The 19,736-nt window shown below is 40.9% G+C and overlaps 1 protein-coding gene across 1 annotated transcript in view; it reads right to left on the bottom strand.

Annotated features, from left to right (window-relative positions):
* The window catches only part of LOC110197949 (retinal-specific phospholipid-transporting ATPase ABCA4), a 135,265-nt gene extending 122,304 nt beyond the window's left edge, over positions 1 to 12,961 (bottom strand). The window contains 4 exon segments of the mRNA XM_078155530.1: positions 4,088 to 4,103; positions 6,703 to 6,844; positions 8,271 to 8,364; positions 12,848 to 12,961. Coding sequence (XP_078011656.1) covers positions 4,088 to 4,103; positions 6,703 to 6,844; positions 8,271 to 8,364; positions 12,848 to 12,913 — 318 coding nt within the window. The 5' untranslated portion in view covers positions 12,914 to 12,961.
* Positions 12,962 to 19,736: the final 6,775 nt, after the last annotated feature.

Below are 19,736 nucleotides of genomic sequence, written 5' to 3'. Positions count from 1 at the left end.
AAGCCAGGCTAACTACCCTCCATGCCATAAGGAATCATGAAGGAAAGCTTTAGTGGAGGACAATGATTCATAACAGCTTAAAGAGTTACCCCTCTTAAGGGTATTGGCATCCACCAGGGATCAAAGATTTTATTCAGTCAACAGCCAAGGGTAGGATGTTTCTTTTATGGGATGGGGGGCAATAGGGCCTCCCAGGTCCTCAAAGTCCTAACACAAAGCCTCTTTACTCCCTCCTCCCAACCGCTCATCAATGTCAGGTTGGCTTGGGAAGCAGTTTGTGGCCTGAGGTTTTCTAAGGCTGTGAAGTGGTCTGAGAAGGCAGTGGCAATACAGGGAGGCTTTGGGTTGGGTGGTTAGTGTACATCTGCTCTTTTGGGCAGAACTCTAAGCTACTGACTAGTCTATCAAATGCCCCATTCAGCCTAGGACCACCCCCCTTCAAAGCCACTCCAGAATATCCAATCTGAATACTTCCCTTCTTCTAGACAGCTCAGAGGAAGGGAAGAAGGAAGGAAGGAAAGAAGGAAGGAAGGAAGAAAGGAAGGAAGGAAGAAAGGAAGGAAGGAAGAAAGGAAGGAAGGAAGGAAGGAACAAAGGAAAGAATAAATGGAGGAAAGAAGAATCAAAGGGAGGGAGAAAGGTTGCTGCTTGTCCTCTGTTCTCAAAGAGGACCATGACATTGGGAAAGTGATATCATGACTTGCAAGTGAATTGGATTTAAGTGAAGCAGGGCTTTGGAAAGTTAGCAGCCTCACTCTCTCCTTCACAACCATCTGGGCCCAGTGGCAAGATACAGATCAGGATGACTGGAGACGGACTTGGATGCAGTTGGAGACCTTGACCTTTTTAAGCTCTTTTCCAGGTCTCAGTTTGTCTGAAGCAATACCCATTTGGTAATTAAGGCTAGGTAAGAAATGAGGGAAAAAAATGGCCTAGTCAAAAAAAAAATCAGTGTGGGAGAGGAAGACCCTCAGGGTTTCTGGCCAAAACAGAAACAATTTACATTCACTCTGAGCCATCAGAACCCAATGATAAAGGTAGGATTAGGCTGGGACCTACTGTTGGCCAATCAGTGAGAGTCACAGTGATTTAATTTTAAGGCAAGGTGCTTAAAAAAAGAAATGTAGCCCATAAACCCCAGATATCTTTCGAGGTTTCAGTGCTCAAAATTTATATTCCTTTGGGCAGAGCTGGTGAGGGTATGATTCCTTATGTGGACAGAGGAAGAGGAGGGAGGGAGAGAAGAGAGGAAAACAAAGGAAGGAAGGAAGGAAGGAAAAGAAAGGAACAAAGGAAAGAATAGAGGAAGGGAGGAAAATAAACATTATTAAGTGTCTAATACATGCCATGCACTGTGTTAAGCACTTTACAAATATTACCTCATTTGGCCCTCAAAACAACCCTGGGAGGTAGTCCAATATATACCTGAACAAGAATCCCCATTGTAACATACTCCATCTTTCCCCCAAAATGGTCATCCAACTTGTAAGGGGCAACCTACCACCTCCCAAAGCAGTATATTCCATTTTTGGATAGGTGTCATTAGTGAGAAGTTTTCCCTGACATCAGGTGAAATGTTTCTGGTTCTGCCCTCTAGAGACAAGTAGAATAAATTTAATCCAGCGGTTCTCAACTGAGATCCACAGAGCCCTTTATCCCCCAAACCCCCATGGTCTGTAGATAAAACTTCTGTGAATTTGGATGGGAAAAAAAATGTATCTTTATTTTCAGTAACCACTAATTGAAACTTAGCATTTCCTCCAATCGTGATTTAAAAAAAAAAACACACCATATTATTCTAAAAAAGAGGTCCATAGACTTCACCAGACTGCCAAAGGGATCTCCCATGACACAGGTTAAAAAAAAAGAAAGAAAAGAAAAGAGAAAGAACCCCTAGGCTAATCCCTCTTACATACATAATAGCTCTTTCCCAGTTCCTCCAACTGATCTGATTATGACATCAAAGCCCTTCACTATACTGGTTGCCCTCCTCTGGACACTCTACAGCTTATCCCTGTCCTTCTCGAGCTGAGATGCCTAGAAGCAAACCCAAAGCTTCAGAATTTGTTCTGACCAGAGCAGCTACAAAGACTCCTTATTCCCAGAAGCTATGCTTCTCTTAATGCAAACTGATGAGACTGGATGAAGAGGAACCCTTCCAGGCTGAGGGAGATGGAAAGGATGGGAGTTGGGCAGGCCCCTGGAACTCAGCTTTGCTAGAGCCTTCCCCACCTTTGCTACCACCCAGACAGCTGGGCTGCTGATTTTGGCACCTGCTTTCCATAAGCCCTGGGGAAAAGGGGCAGGACTTAGATCCATCAACAGTCATCCATCTGCGTAAATGAGGGAAGAGTCCTCTCGCCCTCCCCAAGCTGAGAGTCTGGGGCCCCCCGAGAGTATGAGAGGGAGCCGATACCAGACAGACTTAACCAGAGTCCTGAGGGAGAAACATGAACTGGAGGGCCTGCAGCGAAAACAAAATAAATTCGGTTTAAAATGTCGTTCTTCTTGTTTCCTTCCCTGCTGAAGGTCAGAGGGGCCAGGGGGTGGGGTAGGGGTGGTGAAATGGCAGGGAAGAGGGGAGGAAGGTCATTGAGAGCAGAATGCTCTGGGTTGAGGAGGGGATGCTTCCAAACTTAGGTGGGAGGATGGGTCTCCTGCAGAAGACTGAGAGACCACAGAGCTTGCTTGGTGGTATGGTGAGGAGGGGGTGGGAAGAGGAAGAGGGGGAGTTCATGGTTGTGCACTTTTAGCCTTAATCCTCTCCTGCAGAGAATGCAGCAAGGCAGGTTTACTATGAAAGCAACATGCTCCCTGGTTCCAACCAGAAACTGGCTTTCCCAGGGGAAACCGACAAAAGAAAAGGCTATACTTTTGAAGGACTAACTCTTCTCCCCTCACATCACATAGTCCAGGGTTCATGGGTGACCCTTCCAAAGGTTATGAGCAACAGGGCTCTGTCTTCAGGGTGCCAAGCATGGATCTGAGCAATTCTGGGAATGTCCTCACTTGTCCTCTCCTTCCCGTCTCCTGCCCCCTGTAGCCTTGAGATTTGGGGATATGCAGATCTGGGGGATACACACAGATGAGTGCTAGGAAGCCCCAGCTAGTCCAAGTGGACTCCTCTTTTCTAGGATACCCAAATAATTAGAGCTGAGTGAACTTAGAGATAATCTAGTCCAATCTCCTATTTTCTGGGTGAACAAATTGAGGGTGATTTGCCCAAGGTCAGAGAGATTGCATTAGGCAGTGCTGGGACATGAGCTCAAGTACTCTGATTCCAAATTCAGTGCTCTTTCTATGACCATGGCACCATTAACCTTAACGGTAATTTGTTTTATACCGCAGTGACTGGCAGAAGGAACTATCTGTTCCCCAACTCAAAATCAATCTCTCTTTGTCTCCCACCCATTTAGTCAGTAGTCTTTAACAATTCTCACTTGGACCAATTTTTGCCCTAGAGAAGAGAAGCTTCACATCCCTCTCTTCTTTGCAGGTAGAGGAGACTGTGAGTATGAAATATTGTATGTACTGTCAGACTCACAAGCTGATGTTGTGATTAGCTTTGCAGAAGTGCTCTCTTTCTCCCTCTCCTTCTCTCTCTCCCTCTCCCACTTCTTCTTTTATTTTTTGAAACAAGGATCAATGTATAGGGAAGAGGGGAGGGGGTATATTAAGGAGTAGAGATGATATGAAAACCAAAGATACTGATAATTTTTTAAAAAATCCTCATTTGGCCAATTTAAAGAATACAAAATAGCAAAAAATATGTTACTTTGAGCTTCCTGCCTGATGCAGCCTAAATCTGATAGATATTTGAACAAATGTCTGTACCATCATTATTTTAGTCTTTGTATCTTCAGTACCTAGCATAGCACCTGGCACATGGTGAATACTTTAAAAAATGTTGGTGGGACGGGATGGGAAGGAATGGGAAGAGATGGGATGGAATAGAATGGGATAGAATTGAACAGAATGGTACTTTATGGATCCCACTAGATTGGGAGTTGGAGGACTGGGTTTTAATCCATTTGTACTATTGACTTTCTGCCTACTGTCATAGAGTTGACATGAAACATTCACATACTCGTAGCAGCATCGTCCTAGAGGTGTGGGGGACTTCAGAGGTCATCTAGTCCAAACCTCTCATTTTATAAATGAAGAAGCTGAGGCCCAGAGAAGTTATGGGATTAGCTCAATGTTACACAGGCAGTAACCATCAGATACCCAGGTCCTCTGGCTCCAGGACCAGTGCTAGAGTATTTTGATTAAAATACCATAAAACATCCTGCCTCATTAGGGATGGAGGATGGCTCTGGGTTCTCCAATGTCATGCCAGCTCTAGCAGGATCTGTTCAAGAATGAGCCTCGCTAAGTAAGCTCTCAAAGGCTCGTCAGTAGTTTGGCTGCAGAGCATTAATTTTCAGCAACAATAACTCATGGAGACTCCCTCCTAAAGCGCACAGCAATGATTCTTAGCCATGTTTATGTCATGGCAATCTGATGAAGCCTGTAGACCCCTCTCAGAATAATGTTTCTAAATGTATAAAATAAAATACATTGGATTAGAAGGGAAACTAATGATGTCACAATATAGTTATCAATATATTTAAAAAAAGTTTATAGACTTGCCATCTATATAAGTGAACAAAATGACTACCCAAATGAAATTCTAATTCCTTGAAGCTAAAAATTCTTAATATAAATTATATAGAACCCAGTGTGGTCCTTTGGTAGTTCAGAGAAGAGGAAAAATAGGAGAAATTGAAAAAATAAAACAAGACAGAAGAACATAGGTACTCTGCGCAGTGATTTTCACCAGGTTGGAAGAAGTCAAATGAAATAAAAAGCTTGCCCAAGCAGAACTGGGACACCATTCCACTTATGCTCCCCACGTTCTAGCCTAAGATGACATAGGCCTGTGGCTTCTCCATAACAGTTTTAGAATTCTGGCTTAAGGAAGGAGAGTGGCAACTAACTGCATGAGCCTACCAAATATACTCAACCCCAACGTGCCTGCAATTCTCTCTGGGTGAGTCCTGAGAGTTTCCATGAGCTGGGATAACAAACGTAGCTCATTCCAAATCTGGTCAAGGACTTTGCTTTCTGGTGCATTTATCAGGAGCTCTTGAACATCTTGGTAGACCCTTGCCAAGCTAGAGATAAAGGAGAAAGCTGTGTTAATAAAGATTTCCTTTTATATTAATTATTTCCAAAATGACAACAATAGCTTGTGCTTGAAACAGCTCCGCCCTTATTTGTCCTGGAAACATCCTGGGAGCAGCATTCACCACCATCATCATTAATATTATCATTCTTATTCTTGGTATTCCCATCTAGGAACAGCTGCAGAGAGATCTTCTAGTCTAGCTGTTCCGTCCATGCGGAGGAATGAATAACTGGGGATTTGTGGCCCACATGCTTCCAGATGGGCCTTTTGTTAGGGAGCCAGAGTCATCTGGACTATTTAAGGATCCATGTAGATGTAGTCCTAACTTGAGTAATATATATGTATATTTGTAAATGAGAACCACTTCCATCCAGAAAGGTCTGTTTTAATTTTATTTGACAAAGGTTCCTGCTAAGAATTCCACTGAAGCTTTGAACATCTTGTGAAACATTTGTGCCATTCCCTTCTCAGTGGGGCACTTGTCCTAGTCATGTATGAAGGGACTGGCAGCTGATTATAGATCTTAACATTTCAAGTATAAACACCGTTGGGCAAAAGAGCAGTTCATTCTCACTTTTCACTATCTCCTCTACAAAAGGAGGCTTAACTCAGGATGTCAGAGCAAGTTTGAGAAGAAAAGGCTCCACACCTTCACTCCCCACCCCAGGTGATAATATAAATCAATTAGTTTTCTTCTTCCTCTAGATACATTCACCTGCCAGGAATCCATGTTTCACAAGGCAGTATTAGTCTAGAAATGGGGGTTCTTAATCAAATGTGTGTGAATTTTTCTTTTTAAGGTTTTTGATAACAACTTCAATGTCATTGGTTTCCTTTGTAATCCTATGTACTTTGATGCATTTTAAAACATTCTTCTTTTTTTTTTTTAAGGCAATTGGGGTTAAGTGACTTGTCCAGGGTCACACAGCTAGTAAGTGCCAAGTGTTTTGGTCTGAGGCCAGATTTGGACTCAGGTACTCCCGACTTCAGGGCCAGTGCTCTATCCAATGCGCCACCTAGCTGCCCCTAAAAACATTATTCTTAAAAAGGGGTCCATAGACTTCACCAGACAGTCAAAAGAGCCCCATGATACAAAATAAGGTTAAGAACTGCTGTCTAGAGGACCTCTGAAGGTCCTTTTGGCTCTGGTTCTATATTCAATAGGCCCTTTGCTGTTCAGTCATGTGTGATTCTTCATCACCCTGTGGACCATAGCACATCAATTTTGTCCATGGGTTTTCTTGGCAACCATACTCGAGTGGTTTGCCATTTACTTCTCCTAGAAGATCTTGGGAGTGAGCACCTGACTAATAAAAGTGTTAATAAGGCCATAAATTCAGATTTCATCTAGACAAAAATCCTTTTAAATTTACAGATGAGGAAACTGAGGCCCAGAGTGGTGATAGCTAGAGATTTTGTCTGGTTGGTTCATATCAAGCTGAAAAAGGCCTGCTCTGACCCTGGGTATATTTCCTTACTGATCTTCATCCCAAATCTGAACAGAGTGGAGACTGAGGTCTCATGGTACTTACATGGAGTTGTTGTAGTTTGACACAATGCCAGGAGATTCTCCCTGGGTGGGGTTCCGGAAACAAGGATTGTTCACATTGCAAAAAATCCCTTGGAGCCATGGCAGCAGTCCAGCTGAGGGCATTGCCTTGTTGGGGAAATGGCCTTCAAGATTGAAAACCCAGACAAACAGAAAATTAGCCATTGAGACTTAGGTAGACAGAGCCATGGCCATTTGAGCATAAGAGCTAAAACGCCACCCCTCTGCGTCTTATAAGATATGGGGCCCTATGATGTTGAGCTGAAGAGACAAGATTTGGAATCCATATTTACCCAAAGCATTGAGTGAAGAAATAGAAACTCAAAACCTATGATCAAAAAGGTACTGATCAAGGAGTCAAGCATACCTCCCAACATTCTTGTGTCTTCCAAACACACATACCAGGTTTTCAAGATATAATAATAATATTACTACTAATGCAGCTTGGTGGGTACAGTGGATGGAGCACTGGGCCTAGAGTCAAGAAGACTTGAGTTTAAATCTAGCCTTGGATGCTGTGAGACCTTGGGCAAATCACTTTACTTCTGTTTGCCTTGGTTTCCTCGACTGTAAAATGGGGATAATAATAACACTTACCTCCCAGGGTTGTTATAAGGATCAAATGAGATAATAATTGTAAAGTGCTTAGCACAGTACCTGGCATTATATAAATATTAGCTATTATGAGTATTCTTAATATTATAACGAATAATAATAATAGTCATAGCAGTTAGTATTTCTATAGTGCTTCAAGGTTTGAAAAGTGATTTATAAATATCACACCACAACAACCCTAGAAGGTAGATGCTAATATCCCCATGTTACAGATGGGAGAAACTGAGTCAGATAGCTGTTATGTGACTTGCCCAGGGTCACACAGCTAGTAAGTGTCTGGAGTAAAGCAATCTTCCAGGCTAGAAACTGAGAGGCTGCGTTAATTAAGATCTTCATAGAGTAGCACCATATAACATTGCCCAGGCAACAGAGGAGACACTTTAAAATGTTCAGCAGAAAGCCACTGATCCCCTGATAAATATTTTATTTTTAAACAGTATTGATAAACTGTGTCTATAGCATATTCCATTTCCCTAGTTCCACATAATAAAAATCTCCTAAGTTTGTTCCCAAAATATTCAGAGACTTCACTCATAATTTGTATCTTTTTTTAAAAAAATCTGTGAATCTAGAGACAAAGAGCCCCCAAATCCTTCAATTAGTTTATGTACATAAAATGCACAAAGATGAAAAAACACTACAGTTCAGGTAGCTTACACTATATGCATGAACATAAAGACAGCAAAAATAAATGAGGACAGAAGAAGGCCCCCACATGGGTTTTCTAATTTTGATTTCAAGCTCAGGATAGATGAACAAATGAATGAGTGGAATGAGCACTTACTAGGTGCCAAGTCCTGTACCACTGAAGATACCAATACAAAAGTTAAAAACTGCCTGCTTTGAAGGACATTCTGATAGAGAGAAACAACGCATACCGTCTATTAATGAATGAGTATTCTTAATTACTGCCCAAAGTCGAACCCAAATCCTTACATTCATGCTGGCTGTAGAGAGGATTGGCATTCCTTAACCAGATCAGGACAACGAATAAAGACAAAGGCCACACCAGTTCTACAACAAAACGAATCTGGTAACAAAGCAAAAATAGAGGAAAAAAATCAAACTGAGAATGGGACCACACACAAGATTATAAAAAAATCCACTTAGGATCAGCCCACCAAGTATGATGTTTCTGTACTAGGAGACAGGTTAAAAGAATGAAACCAACGTGAAACTGTCACAAGAAACAACGTGATTTCTGTCTAGAACCTTGGCAAGTGTGCTGACCACCATGGTGTAACCAAAGGAGTACTGGAGTAAGGGTCAAGAGATCTAGGTTGGAATCCCAGCTCTGACCTTCACCTACGGTGGGACCCCGGGCAATTCACTTGGCAATCCTCTTTGAGCATCTATTTCCTCATCTGTCAAATGGGTATAATAATAGTTCTGATACTCATCTCTACCAGAGCTGCTGAAGAGAAAGCACTTTTCTTTTTTTTTCTTTTCTTTTGCATAAAGCTATATCTTCAGATAAATTTTATTCTGCAACTAACACCATTATGAATAGCTCTGTTAGTGAAAGGATATGATTGTTCACTCCCAATAAATACCTCATAATTTGGAAAAATATGACAGCTCATCCTATAAAATGCTTCCCAACAATTTTCATTTTCCGTGTGTATGTGTGTGTGTGTGTGTGTGTGTGTGTGTGTGTGTGTGTGTGTGCAAGTATTTGGGGAGTATTGCTGTAGTTCTTCATCAGAGAGTCAGCACGGTACGGAAAAAACACTGAGTTCAGCATCAGAGGACTTGGGTTCACTTCCCAGCTTTGCCACTTTGAGACTTTTCTAATCTTTTCTAGTGACTTGCCTTAAAATCATGCCTTTTCTCTAGGTTGAGAAAGCACCCTTTAAAACACTTTATAAGTATAATATAAATGTGGTCTTTTATTAATAACTCCCCTATTTTTACTTTCTTTCTACTCTAAAATAGGAGAAAGGTGATAGAAGATGAGATCTTTCAGGTCAAAAACTGTATTAGAATTAGTATTTTAGAGCTGGCAGGAACCTTAGAAATCAACTCAAGTAACAGCAATTTGTAGCAACGTTGGTTACATTTAAGATCTCCTAATAATCCTTCTTGTCTTCAACAATTCACTCCTGCCTGGAGACGGCTCCCAGTAGCCAACATGTTTGTAAAACACAGAAAGTGAAAAGGAGATGTCTTACAAAATAATTGAACATTAGTGTTTATATATAGGATAGCTCTGGCACTATAGAACCCTTGATGCTGAGGGAAGAAGGACCAGTCTGCTAATGAAGACTGAGCTCACTGGCATCTTCCCCAAAATGCACAGTGAGATTTTTCTGACCCAAGGGAAGGAAGAAGGAAGCAAATAAGTAAAAAAAGGAATTAAGAAGCAGACACCCCCAATAAAACCATCTGGACAAACAGGATAAACCAGGTTGAGGGTAACTGACAGGCCTCAAACCCATCTGTGAGTTAGAAGGGAGTCTACTCCAAGCATGGGAAGACTTCACCCAGTATAATGAGTGAATGAGAACAATTTATTCCAATGGCCACGAAGGTGGATGAAGCAGGCACTACGGACCACTTAGAGCTGGGTCAGACATCAAAGACACCCAGGTCATCCACTGCATCCCCAGCCATCACCAGTCATCTTGACTTCTGTCTTGCCACTGGACTTGGATGACTGGAAAAGAGAGTAAGGCTGCCAACTTTGTGCAACTCTGCCTCACTTAAATCCATCACACCAAGATGTCACTGGCCCTCTTTGAAAACAGATGAACAAAGCTGAGAGTAGTGCAATGGGTGCAGATTAACCCTCTCTCCTTTCTCATTATTTCCTCTAGGGGAAAGTACTCAGACCCTCCTTGAAGTTTTTCCAGTTCAACTCATTGTCCTAGCAAGAAGAAATAGCATCTGCTTAGGAGAGTCTCTACTGACTGTCTGATTCTATTTCAAAAGAGAAAACAGGGCATGCAGACAGATGATGTGCAAAAGTTTTAAAAAACATAAAAACTTATGCAGTAGATTATGTGGAACTTTTTGAAAATTTATAAAAAATTCAAAGTGTATCTAGAAAAGAATGGGAAGGATGGGGCGGAAAGTAAAAGAAACAGAGAGGGCAAGCAGTAGTCAGTCTACCAGCCTGGCTTCTAAGAATTTTTCCCTTTCCACACTTTCCTAAAAAGTAACAAAACAATGACCAGAGGTCACATTTCTATTGCAAAATGCTTTCCTCACAGCAGTCCTGCATTATGTATTATCATCTTCATTTTACAGATGAAGTTGGTCAGAGAGGTCAGGATCACCTAAGAAGGAAGAGTTCAGGCAGAGTTTAGAACCTCTACAGTGAGTAATGAGAATGGTGAAAAAAAAAGATAAAAGAAAAGAACACCAATGGGCAAGGTGCACAGAAGAGAAAAGAAAGAAGTCTGGGCAGGCAGCGCAATTTTGTTGCTAACGCATTCAATTTTATTTACACTTAAAAAAACAAAACTGGATTTAATAGAAGCTCACAGTTTCATGTACTATCCTGCTTTTCTTTTTGCTTTATATTGAAATGTTTGTGTTGGGTGATATTCGTTAGTCTATAATCATTAAAAGATATAATACATATACACATACATATATATATGTATATATATATACACACATATACGTTACAGACAGTTCTGGATTTGAAGTCAGCTGCTCTGTCATGAGCTATTTACGTGACTCTGTGTAAATCAGGTGCCCTCTCTGCACCTCGGTTTCCTTACCTGTAAGATGAAGGGGTTGATCTTGATGGCCTCTGAGGGCCCAGTTAGCGATGTGCACATGCCCAATGCACCCCTCCTTCCCCTGAAATCCAGGCTCCTCATTTACTGCTTAGTTTGTAGATGTCCATCTGATTCCTGACACAAAACCCAACCTTTCTCCTAGGAATATTCTTCCTGTGATGCTGTGTGGCTCTGGATCATGGAATGGCGCTATCCACAAAGAATCAAAATGGTGGATAACCCCGGGAGGAAGGGGGAGACACCCAGTGGGCTGAAGGTAGCTGCAGCCAAGATAACTGGGGCTCAAGTGTCCTAAAGGGAATGGTCCAGGAAGCAGAGGATCAAAAAAGGAAGTGGGATGGTCATTTAGTGAAATGAAGGGATGCCAGATGGAATCAACAGAGTGGAAAGACCAACAGGTAGACTCTGTGTGGAATATTCATGGCAAGATATGCACTGCATAAGAAGGTGAGTGCAGCCTGTGTTTAAACTGACTAGATGGAGTATTCACATGAATCGTGATATGAGCTGTCATCTCCACAGCACTTTAAGGTTTACAAAGCACTTCACAAAATCATCTTATCTGATCCTCATAACACCCTGTGAGGTATGTGCTATCATCATCCCCATTGAACAGATTTGGAAACTGAGGCATATAGCTAGTAGTTCATAGGATTCCATGATCACAGACCTAGAGGTGACCTGAGGATCACAGACCTCAGAAAGCATCTAATCCAACCCCCTCATTTTACAGATGGGGAAACTGAGGTCCAAGAAGGTTCAATGCCGCACCCAAGGTAACAAAGGTAATGAATGTTGAAGGAAGGGTCTGAACCCAGGTCTTCCTGACTCCAGGTCCAGCACTCTATTTGCCATGCCCCATCAATTAATTAATGAAATCATGGAGCTATTGAAGTATTTTGCATTCTATTATTATCTATCACAGATGTATGTAAAGTTTTCAGGAGAGTCAGAGAGACAATATGAAATATCACAGCACGTTTCTCCCTGACCAGACTGCAAGCCACTTGAGGGTAGGGATGTTGTCCCATACCTTTGTGTCAAGCAGTATCCTCAGCTAACTATGTTCTCAATGTATACATGTTGTGTTGTTCAGGACTATGATAAATGGGGTGTTCCTGAGGGCAGGGACTGTGCCCTACACATTGTTAGCATTTACTCCCCCCTCCACCTAAAGCATTCTGCACAGGGGATACTCAAAGAGAACTTGCTTACTTTGCAGACATAATAAATAATAATGATGATAATAATAATAAAACCATCTTGCTGGTGGACAAAAGTGGAGTGATTCCATGAGGGCACCTGCAGTTCTGGGCAAATGTCAGTGCTGCAGGGCATGGGAACATCTCTGCATATGGGACACCTGTCAGATGGGTTCACAGCACCACGACCCTGGTTTTTTGATTCATTAAGTGAAACCACAGCTCTTCCTAAGCACAAACAGAGCCATTCCCAGGGGCCCATCCCCAGGGCCTGCCATGTTCTCCTGACCCCCAGCTGCTCAGATTTGGATTCCCCCAAAACAGGGGTCCTGAAGGGCTGCACGTGGAGCCACAAGGCACCTGACAGGGTCTTCTTGCTCAACCCTTTCATTCCACAGAGGAGCAAACTGAGGGCCCAAGGTCAGGTGGGTAGCAAGGGGTCAAGTCAGGATTGGAACCCATGGCCTCTACCAGCACATGGAGCTAGCTTTCCCACTGCATCATCACTCTCAGGGCTATAGGGGCAGCAGAAACCTGGGTCCATTAAGAGTACACCTGTTACCTTTTGCCTTTTTCTCAGTGTCCAATTCTTCCAAAGCAAAAGTCGTATCTGCCTCAGGAAGCTCATGCCTGTCTTCAAATGATGGCCAGGATGTCACTGGGGTGAGACCTTCCTTGATGGAACTCACACCCTAGAATAGCAAAGGACACAAAAATTCTGCTCATTGGAGCCTGGCCAGGTGTTGGTGCTTTCCCACAACGACCCCGGAGGGGGAGCAAAGCCCACTTCTCTCTTCAGAGGAAGGGTTCTTCACCTGGGCTCCTTGGGCCCCTTCGAAATCTCAAGGGATTTATGGACTTTCATGGGGGGGAAATTCTAATGTATCTTTATTTTCACAATCCTTAACTTAAATTTAGAATTTCTTTCCATTATTTTTAAAATATATGTATGTATTTTTATTTTTAAAAAATTTCTTTCAATTATTTAAAATATTTTTCTGAGAAGGGGTCCATCGGCTTCACCAAATGACCACAGGGGTCCATCAAAAAGATTAAGGACCCCTACTTTAGAGGCTTAGCCCTTTTAAACAGTAATTATGATTATAATAATAACAATAACAATAATAATAGCTAATATTTTTTGCAGGGTTGAGGAACCTGTGGCCTTGAGGGCACATGTGGCCCTCTAGGTCCTGAAGTGTGGCTCTTTGACTGAATCCAAACCTTGTTCTCTGAAGTTTGGCCACACTTGAGGACCTGGGGGGCCACATGTGGCCTCGAGGCCACAGGTTCTTTACCTCTGGTAGAGCTTACTATGTATCAGGCCCTGTTATAATTATGACCTCATTTGATCCTCATAACAAACTGGGGAGGCAGGTTACTGTAATTATCTCCATTTTACAGATCACCTTCGAGGTAGGGTGCTATTATCCCTATTTTATAGATGAAACTGAGGTAAACAGAGGTTAAGTGACTTGCCCAGGGTCACCCAACAGGTTAAGTGTCTAAGGCTGGCTTTGAACTTGGATCTTCCTGACTCTATCCATTGGACCATCTGGCTGCTATATGACATGATCTCAAAGCTCTTCACTGAAGGTTTGGTTCATAAGCCAAAGAACATCCAAAGGAGGTCGATGTGTTTCCTAAAGAGTACTGGAAAAAGTGAGCTGTATATCCTTTTAGTCATGTGCTCTGAACATCTCCTCTTCTATTAGAGGTCGTATTTTAATCTTTGTTTTACCTATTGACTGCGTGAAAGTTGGATACAGAACTTAGAAGTAGAATCCAGAACAGATATAAGATGACCTTGGAGGGGATGGCATAGGAGCTGGAAGGACCACAGATGAACTGAGTCTTGAAGGAAGCCAGGGCAATCTTTGCTGTGGGAGATTCTTTGATAAAAACATGGTAGCCCAAGGATTGGCTCTTACTGATATTTCTCTAGTTATCTCTTCCCTCCTGTTTTGCTGCTAGCTCTGCACTGGGAGATTGCTTCCAAAAAAGGGATGAAGGAGACACCTTTTTTATTAGAGGTGAAATTGGAGGCCTTTTTAGGTGAAAGCCCTGACCCAAATAACAAAACAAACTCTGCTCTGAGATGGTTATCAGGAATCCAGGTGTTCAGACTTCACAGAAGAGGTCAAGCTGGGGAATGGTAGACACCAAAGCCCCCAGGCTGAGGAGTTAATCCTGAAAGGCCTGGAATATTAGGGGTTTTAAGACACCAAGGATAAATCTTCCTTCCTCCCTCGGCCTTTGGGGGCCCATGAGGTATAAAAGCTGATTTTAATCCGAGATACTAGGTCAATTTGGAGCAACTTCCTGCAGATAGCGACAGGCTCAGGCTCTGGGGCCCAGACTTATTCTTTGGTCAAAAGGTACTTATACACATTCATGCAGATACATAGAGCCTTCTTGAATTTGGCAGAAGGGGAGGTGGGGGGAGTGTGTCACATCACATATGCAAAGGCATATGTTAATAAGCTAACACCAGTCCACCAGTTCCAAGTAATTCCATTGAAGGAGAAAACTGAGATATACACACACATACATACACAAACACACATAAATACACACACACACATATATATATATATATATATATATATATATATATATATACATACACATATATATATACACACACACATATATATATACATACATACATACATATAGTTATTGATATAAGCTCTGGAAAGGTTTTCTTAATTTGTTTGTTTTCATATCATCTTATTTTCCAATATAACCCTTCCCTCTCTACAAACTGGGACTCATCTAACAAAGAATAAAAAAAAAGAGAAAAAAGAAAAATGGGGAGAGGAAGGGAATGCAGTTCAGCAAAGTTAACCAATGCATCAATCGGGTCTGACAGTATTTGGTGACATTTCATGCTCATAATCTCTCACCTGTGCTGGATGACACTGGACTTAAGAGTGAGGCAGACTTGAGTTTGAATCTTGCTCCAGACACTTACTAGCTTTTTTTGTGACCCTGGAAAAGTGCCTTCATTTCCACATCTGCAAAATGAGGGGATTGGACTTTATGGATTCTAGGGTCCCTTCTGCCTCTAGATCGATTATTGTAGGTGCAATTTCCCATCTCTTCTTTGATACACAGTATTCATTTTCATTTTCTTTCTTTTTTTGTTCTTTTCACTTACATTGTTATAAAGGTATAGAATGATTTCCTAATTTTGCTTGCTTTGCATCAGTTCGTGTCTTCCCATGCTTTTCTGAATTCTTCATATTCATTGTTGCTTACAGTACAGTCATATCCCCTTTCTATTCATGTATGACAATTTGTTTAGCGATTCCCCAGTCAACGGGCATTTACTTTGTTTTCATTTCTTTACTATCAATAAGAGCACTGCTATGGGTGTTTTGGAAAATATTCAATGTTTTTTTACTACTTTGGGGGTATACACTTAACATTATGTATTTTATTCATTTTTTAAAAGCCCTTCTTTCATTATCTTTGCAAATTTTCCAGATGTGAGGTAAAACTTCAAAACTGTTTTGATTTGTGTTTTCTTATAGTGTATTATTAGTGATGTGGATTGATCTGTATATATTGGTAAAAGTTTGCAATTCTTTTAAGAACTGTTTGCTTATAACTTGATTATTTATCTAATGCAGAATGCATCTTCGTCTTATATTGTTTCAGATACCTATATAACTTGGATATTGGAGATAATTTATGCCAATATTTTTTCTCTGTTGGCAGCTTCCCTTCTTATACTTATTGCATTTAAAATTATCTATTCTATCTTTTGTGATCAGGTCTATACTTTTTTAAGAAGGCATAGAGCTGCTATCTTACTTCTTTGCTCTGATTCACTTGCTGCTGAATGGTACTGGAGGAAGCCACACAATCACCATAAATTTGTTACTTAATCTCAACTGAAGAGAAGCTAGGTGGATAGAATGAATAGGTGGAAGATTCACTGCCTGGAGTCACTAAGATTCATCTTTGTGAGTTCAAATCTGGCCTCAGACACCTACTAGCTATAGGACCCTGTGCAAATCACTAAACCTTGTTTGCCTCAGTTTACTCATCTATAAAATGAGCTGAAGAAAGAAATGGCAAACCACTCCAGTTATCTTTGCCAAGAAAACCTCAAATAGGGTCACAAAGAGTCAGACATGACTAAAAAGAACTGAACATAAACAACAAATCTCAACTGAGCCCTCAGCAGCAAAGCTATCCTTTTATTCCCCCCTTAATGATTCACTATCCTACTCACCATAGATGCTATTTCAAACATTTTCTTTTCTCTACAGGTTTCCCTCAGCCCCCTTCCTCATCTCTCTGAGGACCTTATCTGATAATTTACTGAGAAAATTAAGGCTATCCACCTCAAGTTCCTTCTCCCTTTTTCCTTATCTTGTAACACCCAAACACCCTCCACCCCCACTGTCTCTTTATTCCAATCCCTGATGAAAAGATAGCCCCTCTCATCTTCCTTTATCCTTGATCCCATTACCTTCTGTCTTCTCCAGCAGACTGTCCCCACTGCCAACCCCTCCCTTTTAAATTTTCAGTGTCTCCCCATCTACTGGTTCTTTTGCTGCCTACAGAGTCAAGTCACCTCCATCCTTAATAAACCTTCACCAGATCCTACCTCTCTCCACTAACTATCAGTCTCTATTTCTTTCCCCTTACTCAGGCAAACTAACTGAAAAAGCTATCTATATTTGGTGCCTTCCTTCTCTCTCCTTTCACTCACTTCTAAACCCTCTGCAATCTGGTTTTCAATTTTATCATTAACTCAATTGAAACTGCTCTCTCCAAAATTACTAATGATTTCTGCCAGTCTAACTGTCAAATCTAACAACCTTTTTTCAATCCTCATCTTCCTTGACTACTCAGAAACATTTGACTTTGTTGACCATCCTCTCCTCCTGGATACTCTCTTCTATGTGGATTTCCATAATGCTTTTCTCTTTTGGTTCTCACCTAACCTTCCCTTAGTCTCCTTCACTCTATCTTTATCCTTTCCAGGCTTAACTGTAAATGTACCCTATGAAATTGTCCTGGGCCCTCTTTTATCTCTACATTTGCTCACTTAGTGATCTTTACCAACTTTCAAGGGTTCAGTGATCATTCTAGCAGATGACTTCCAAATCCATATATCCAGCCCTAGTCTCTTTTCTAAGATCCAGTCTCATATCACCAGTTATTTATTGGACAGTTTGAACTAGATGTCCTGCAGGCATCTCAAATTTAACAGGTCTAAAGCAGAAGTCACTATTTCCCCCTCAAAACATAAGCCTTTTCCTGAATTTCCCTATAACTAATTATGAATTATACACAAAAAGTTACCAAACAGTACACTTCCTTCTTTCTAGCTATTCCACTGATAAGCCTTTACATGGAAAAAAAAATCAGAGAAATATGAAAAGATCCTAAGTGTACAACAATATTTATAACAGCTCTTTTTGTGGTGTCCAAAAACGTGGAAATTAAAGGAATGCTCATCAGTGGTGAATGGCTGAATAAATTGTGGTATATGAAGGTGAGGAACTATTACATTATAAGATATGAGGAAAGAGATGATTTCAATGAGATATGGAAAACTTATAGAATCAGAACATACAATAGTTGTTATGAATATATTGATGTATGTATGTATATATCAATATTAATTTTTTTTTTGCTTTTTGGTGAGGCAATTGGGGTTAAATGACTTGCCCAAGGTCACACAACTAGTAAGCGTCAAGTGTCTGAGGCTGGATTTGAACTGAGGTCCTCCTGACTCCAAAGCTAGAGCTCTAGCCACTGCACTACCTAGCTGCCCCTAAAAATTAATACTTTTTAAGACTTTTAATTTGATGTAGAGCGAAGCGAGCAGAAACTAACAATTATACTGTAACAACATTGAAAGAACAAAGGACTCTGTGAAACACAATTACCACTCATTATTTCAGAGGACCAATGATGAAACAATGTTATCCAAATTCTGACAGCAAGGTGATAGATTTAGGATTCAAAAATAGTATATTTGTATACCCTCAACGAGATTTGTTTTGTTTGATTATGCATGAATATTTGAAACAATGATTCTGTTTATCCTTTTTTCTTTTTCAATGGAGTGAGAGAAATAGATTTCTTTTAATTAAACTAATTAAAATAGAGATGAATGGATGTGCTAAAGGTTTGGAATGTTGTAGATGATTTAATGTGATGTCATTGTATTGTTAATTTTACTTAATTACATTGTTAACTGTATTGTTATTTTTACTTGTTTTTTTTGTTATAAGACACTTTTCACAAGAGGGGGGGTAATCTGCGTAAAAACAAAACACATTGATAAAAACTAAAAAAAAAAAACCCTTCTCTATTACTATTGCTGACTCTGCCATCACCCGGGTCTCCCAGGTTCACAGCCTTGATCATCCTTATTACATCAACCTTCTCATCACCTTATTCTCACTCTTACTCATCCTACATATCCAACCTGTTTCCCAATCTTGTTATCTCTTGTTATCTCTTGTTATATGGCTCCTTCTCTCTTACTCATACACCCACCATCCTTTTCAGGGCCTTATCACCTCCTGGTAGGACTACTGCAATGGTTTTCTACCTGGTCCTCCTACATCAAGTCTTTGCCCTCTCTAATCCATTATGCACACAGCCACTAGTAACTGTCCTAAAAGGAAGCTCTCTCCGTATTACCCATGTTATTTGGTAAATTCTAGACTATTACTCCCTCTAAGATAAGGTATAAATTCCTGTAGCATTTAGACTTCTTCATAACCTAGCCCTATCTTGCTTCTCCAGTCTTCTTACATGCCACTCCCTTAAACACACTGTACCATCCAGGCCAATAGGCCTACTTGCCATTCTTCACACATGCCCATTTATCTCCCAAATCTATGCCTCTGCATAGGCTGAACCCCACTATTGTAATGTTTTCTTCCTCACCTTCTTACATCTCCAGTCTTCTTATAACCTACTCCCCTTATGTATTCTGAAAGCCAGTGACATGAGGTTCCTTGCTGTTCCTCACACATACATGACATTCCATGTTTGTACTGCCTGTCTCCTATGTCTGGAATGCTCTCCTTCCTTATCTCTACCTCCTAGCTTGCCTGGTTTTCTTCAAGTGTCAATGAAAGTCCCACCTTCTGTAAAAAGCCTTCCGCAGTCCTTTAATCTTGGTGCCTTCCATCTGAGATTATCTCCAATTTTCTGGTATATATCTTGTTTATACATAGTTGTTTGCATGTTATTAGACTGTAAGCTCCTTGAGGGCCTGGACTATTTTTTGCCTTTTTTTTTTTATCCTCAGAAGTCAGCAGAGTGCCTGGCACATAGGAGATGCATAATAAATGCTAGTTGACTGACTTTTCCTCTTGTAATCTCTGTTGTTTGTGGGGTTTTTTTTCCCAAGATAATATAGCAAGGGGCAGGGGGCTTGGAGTGGTGGGAGGTTTGAGCCAAAAGTT

Source organism: Phascolarctos cinereus, unplaced genomic scaffold (genome assembly GCF_003287225.1).
Source record: "Phascolarctos cinereus isolate Bilbo 61053 unplaced genomic scaffold, phaCin_HiC Scaffold_5;HRSCAF=322, whole genome shotgun sequence".
Lineage (NCBI taxonomy): Eukaryota > Metazoa > Chordata > Mammalia > Diprotodontia > Phascolarctidae > Phascolarctos > Phascolarctos cinereus.
This window is presented reverse-complemented; position numbering and strand designations above follow the sequence as displayed.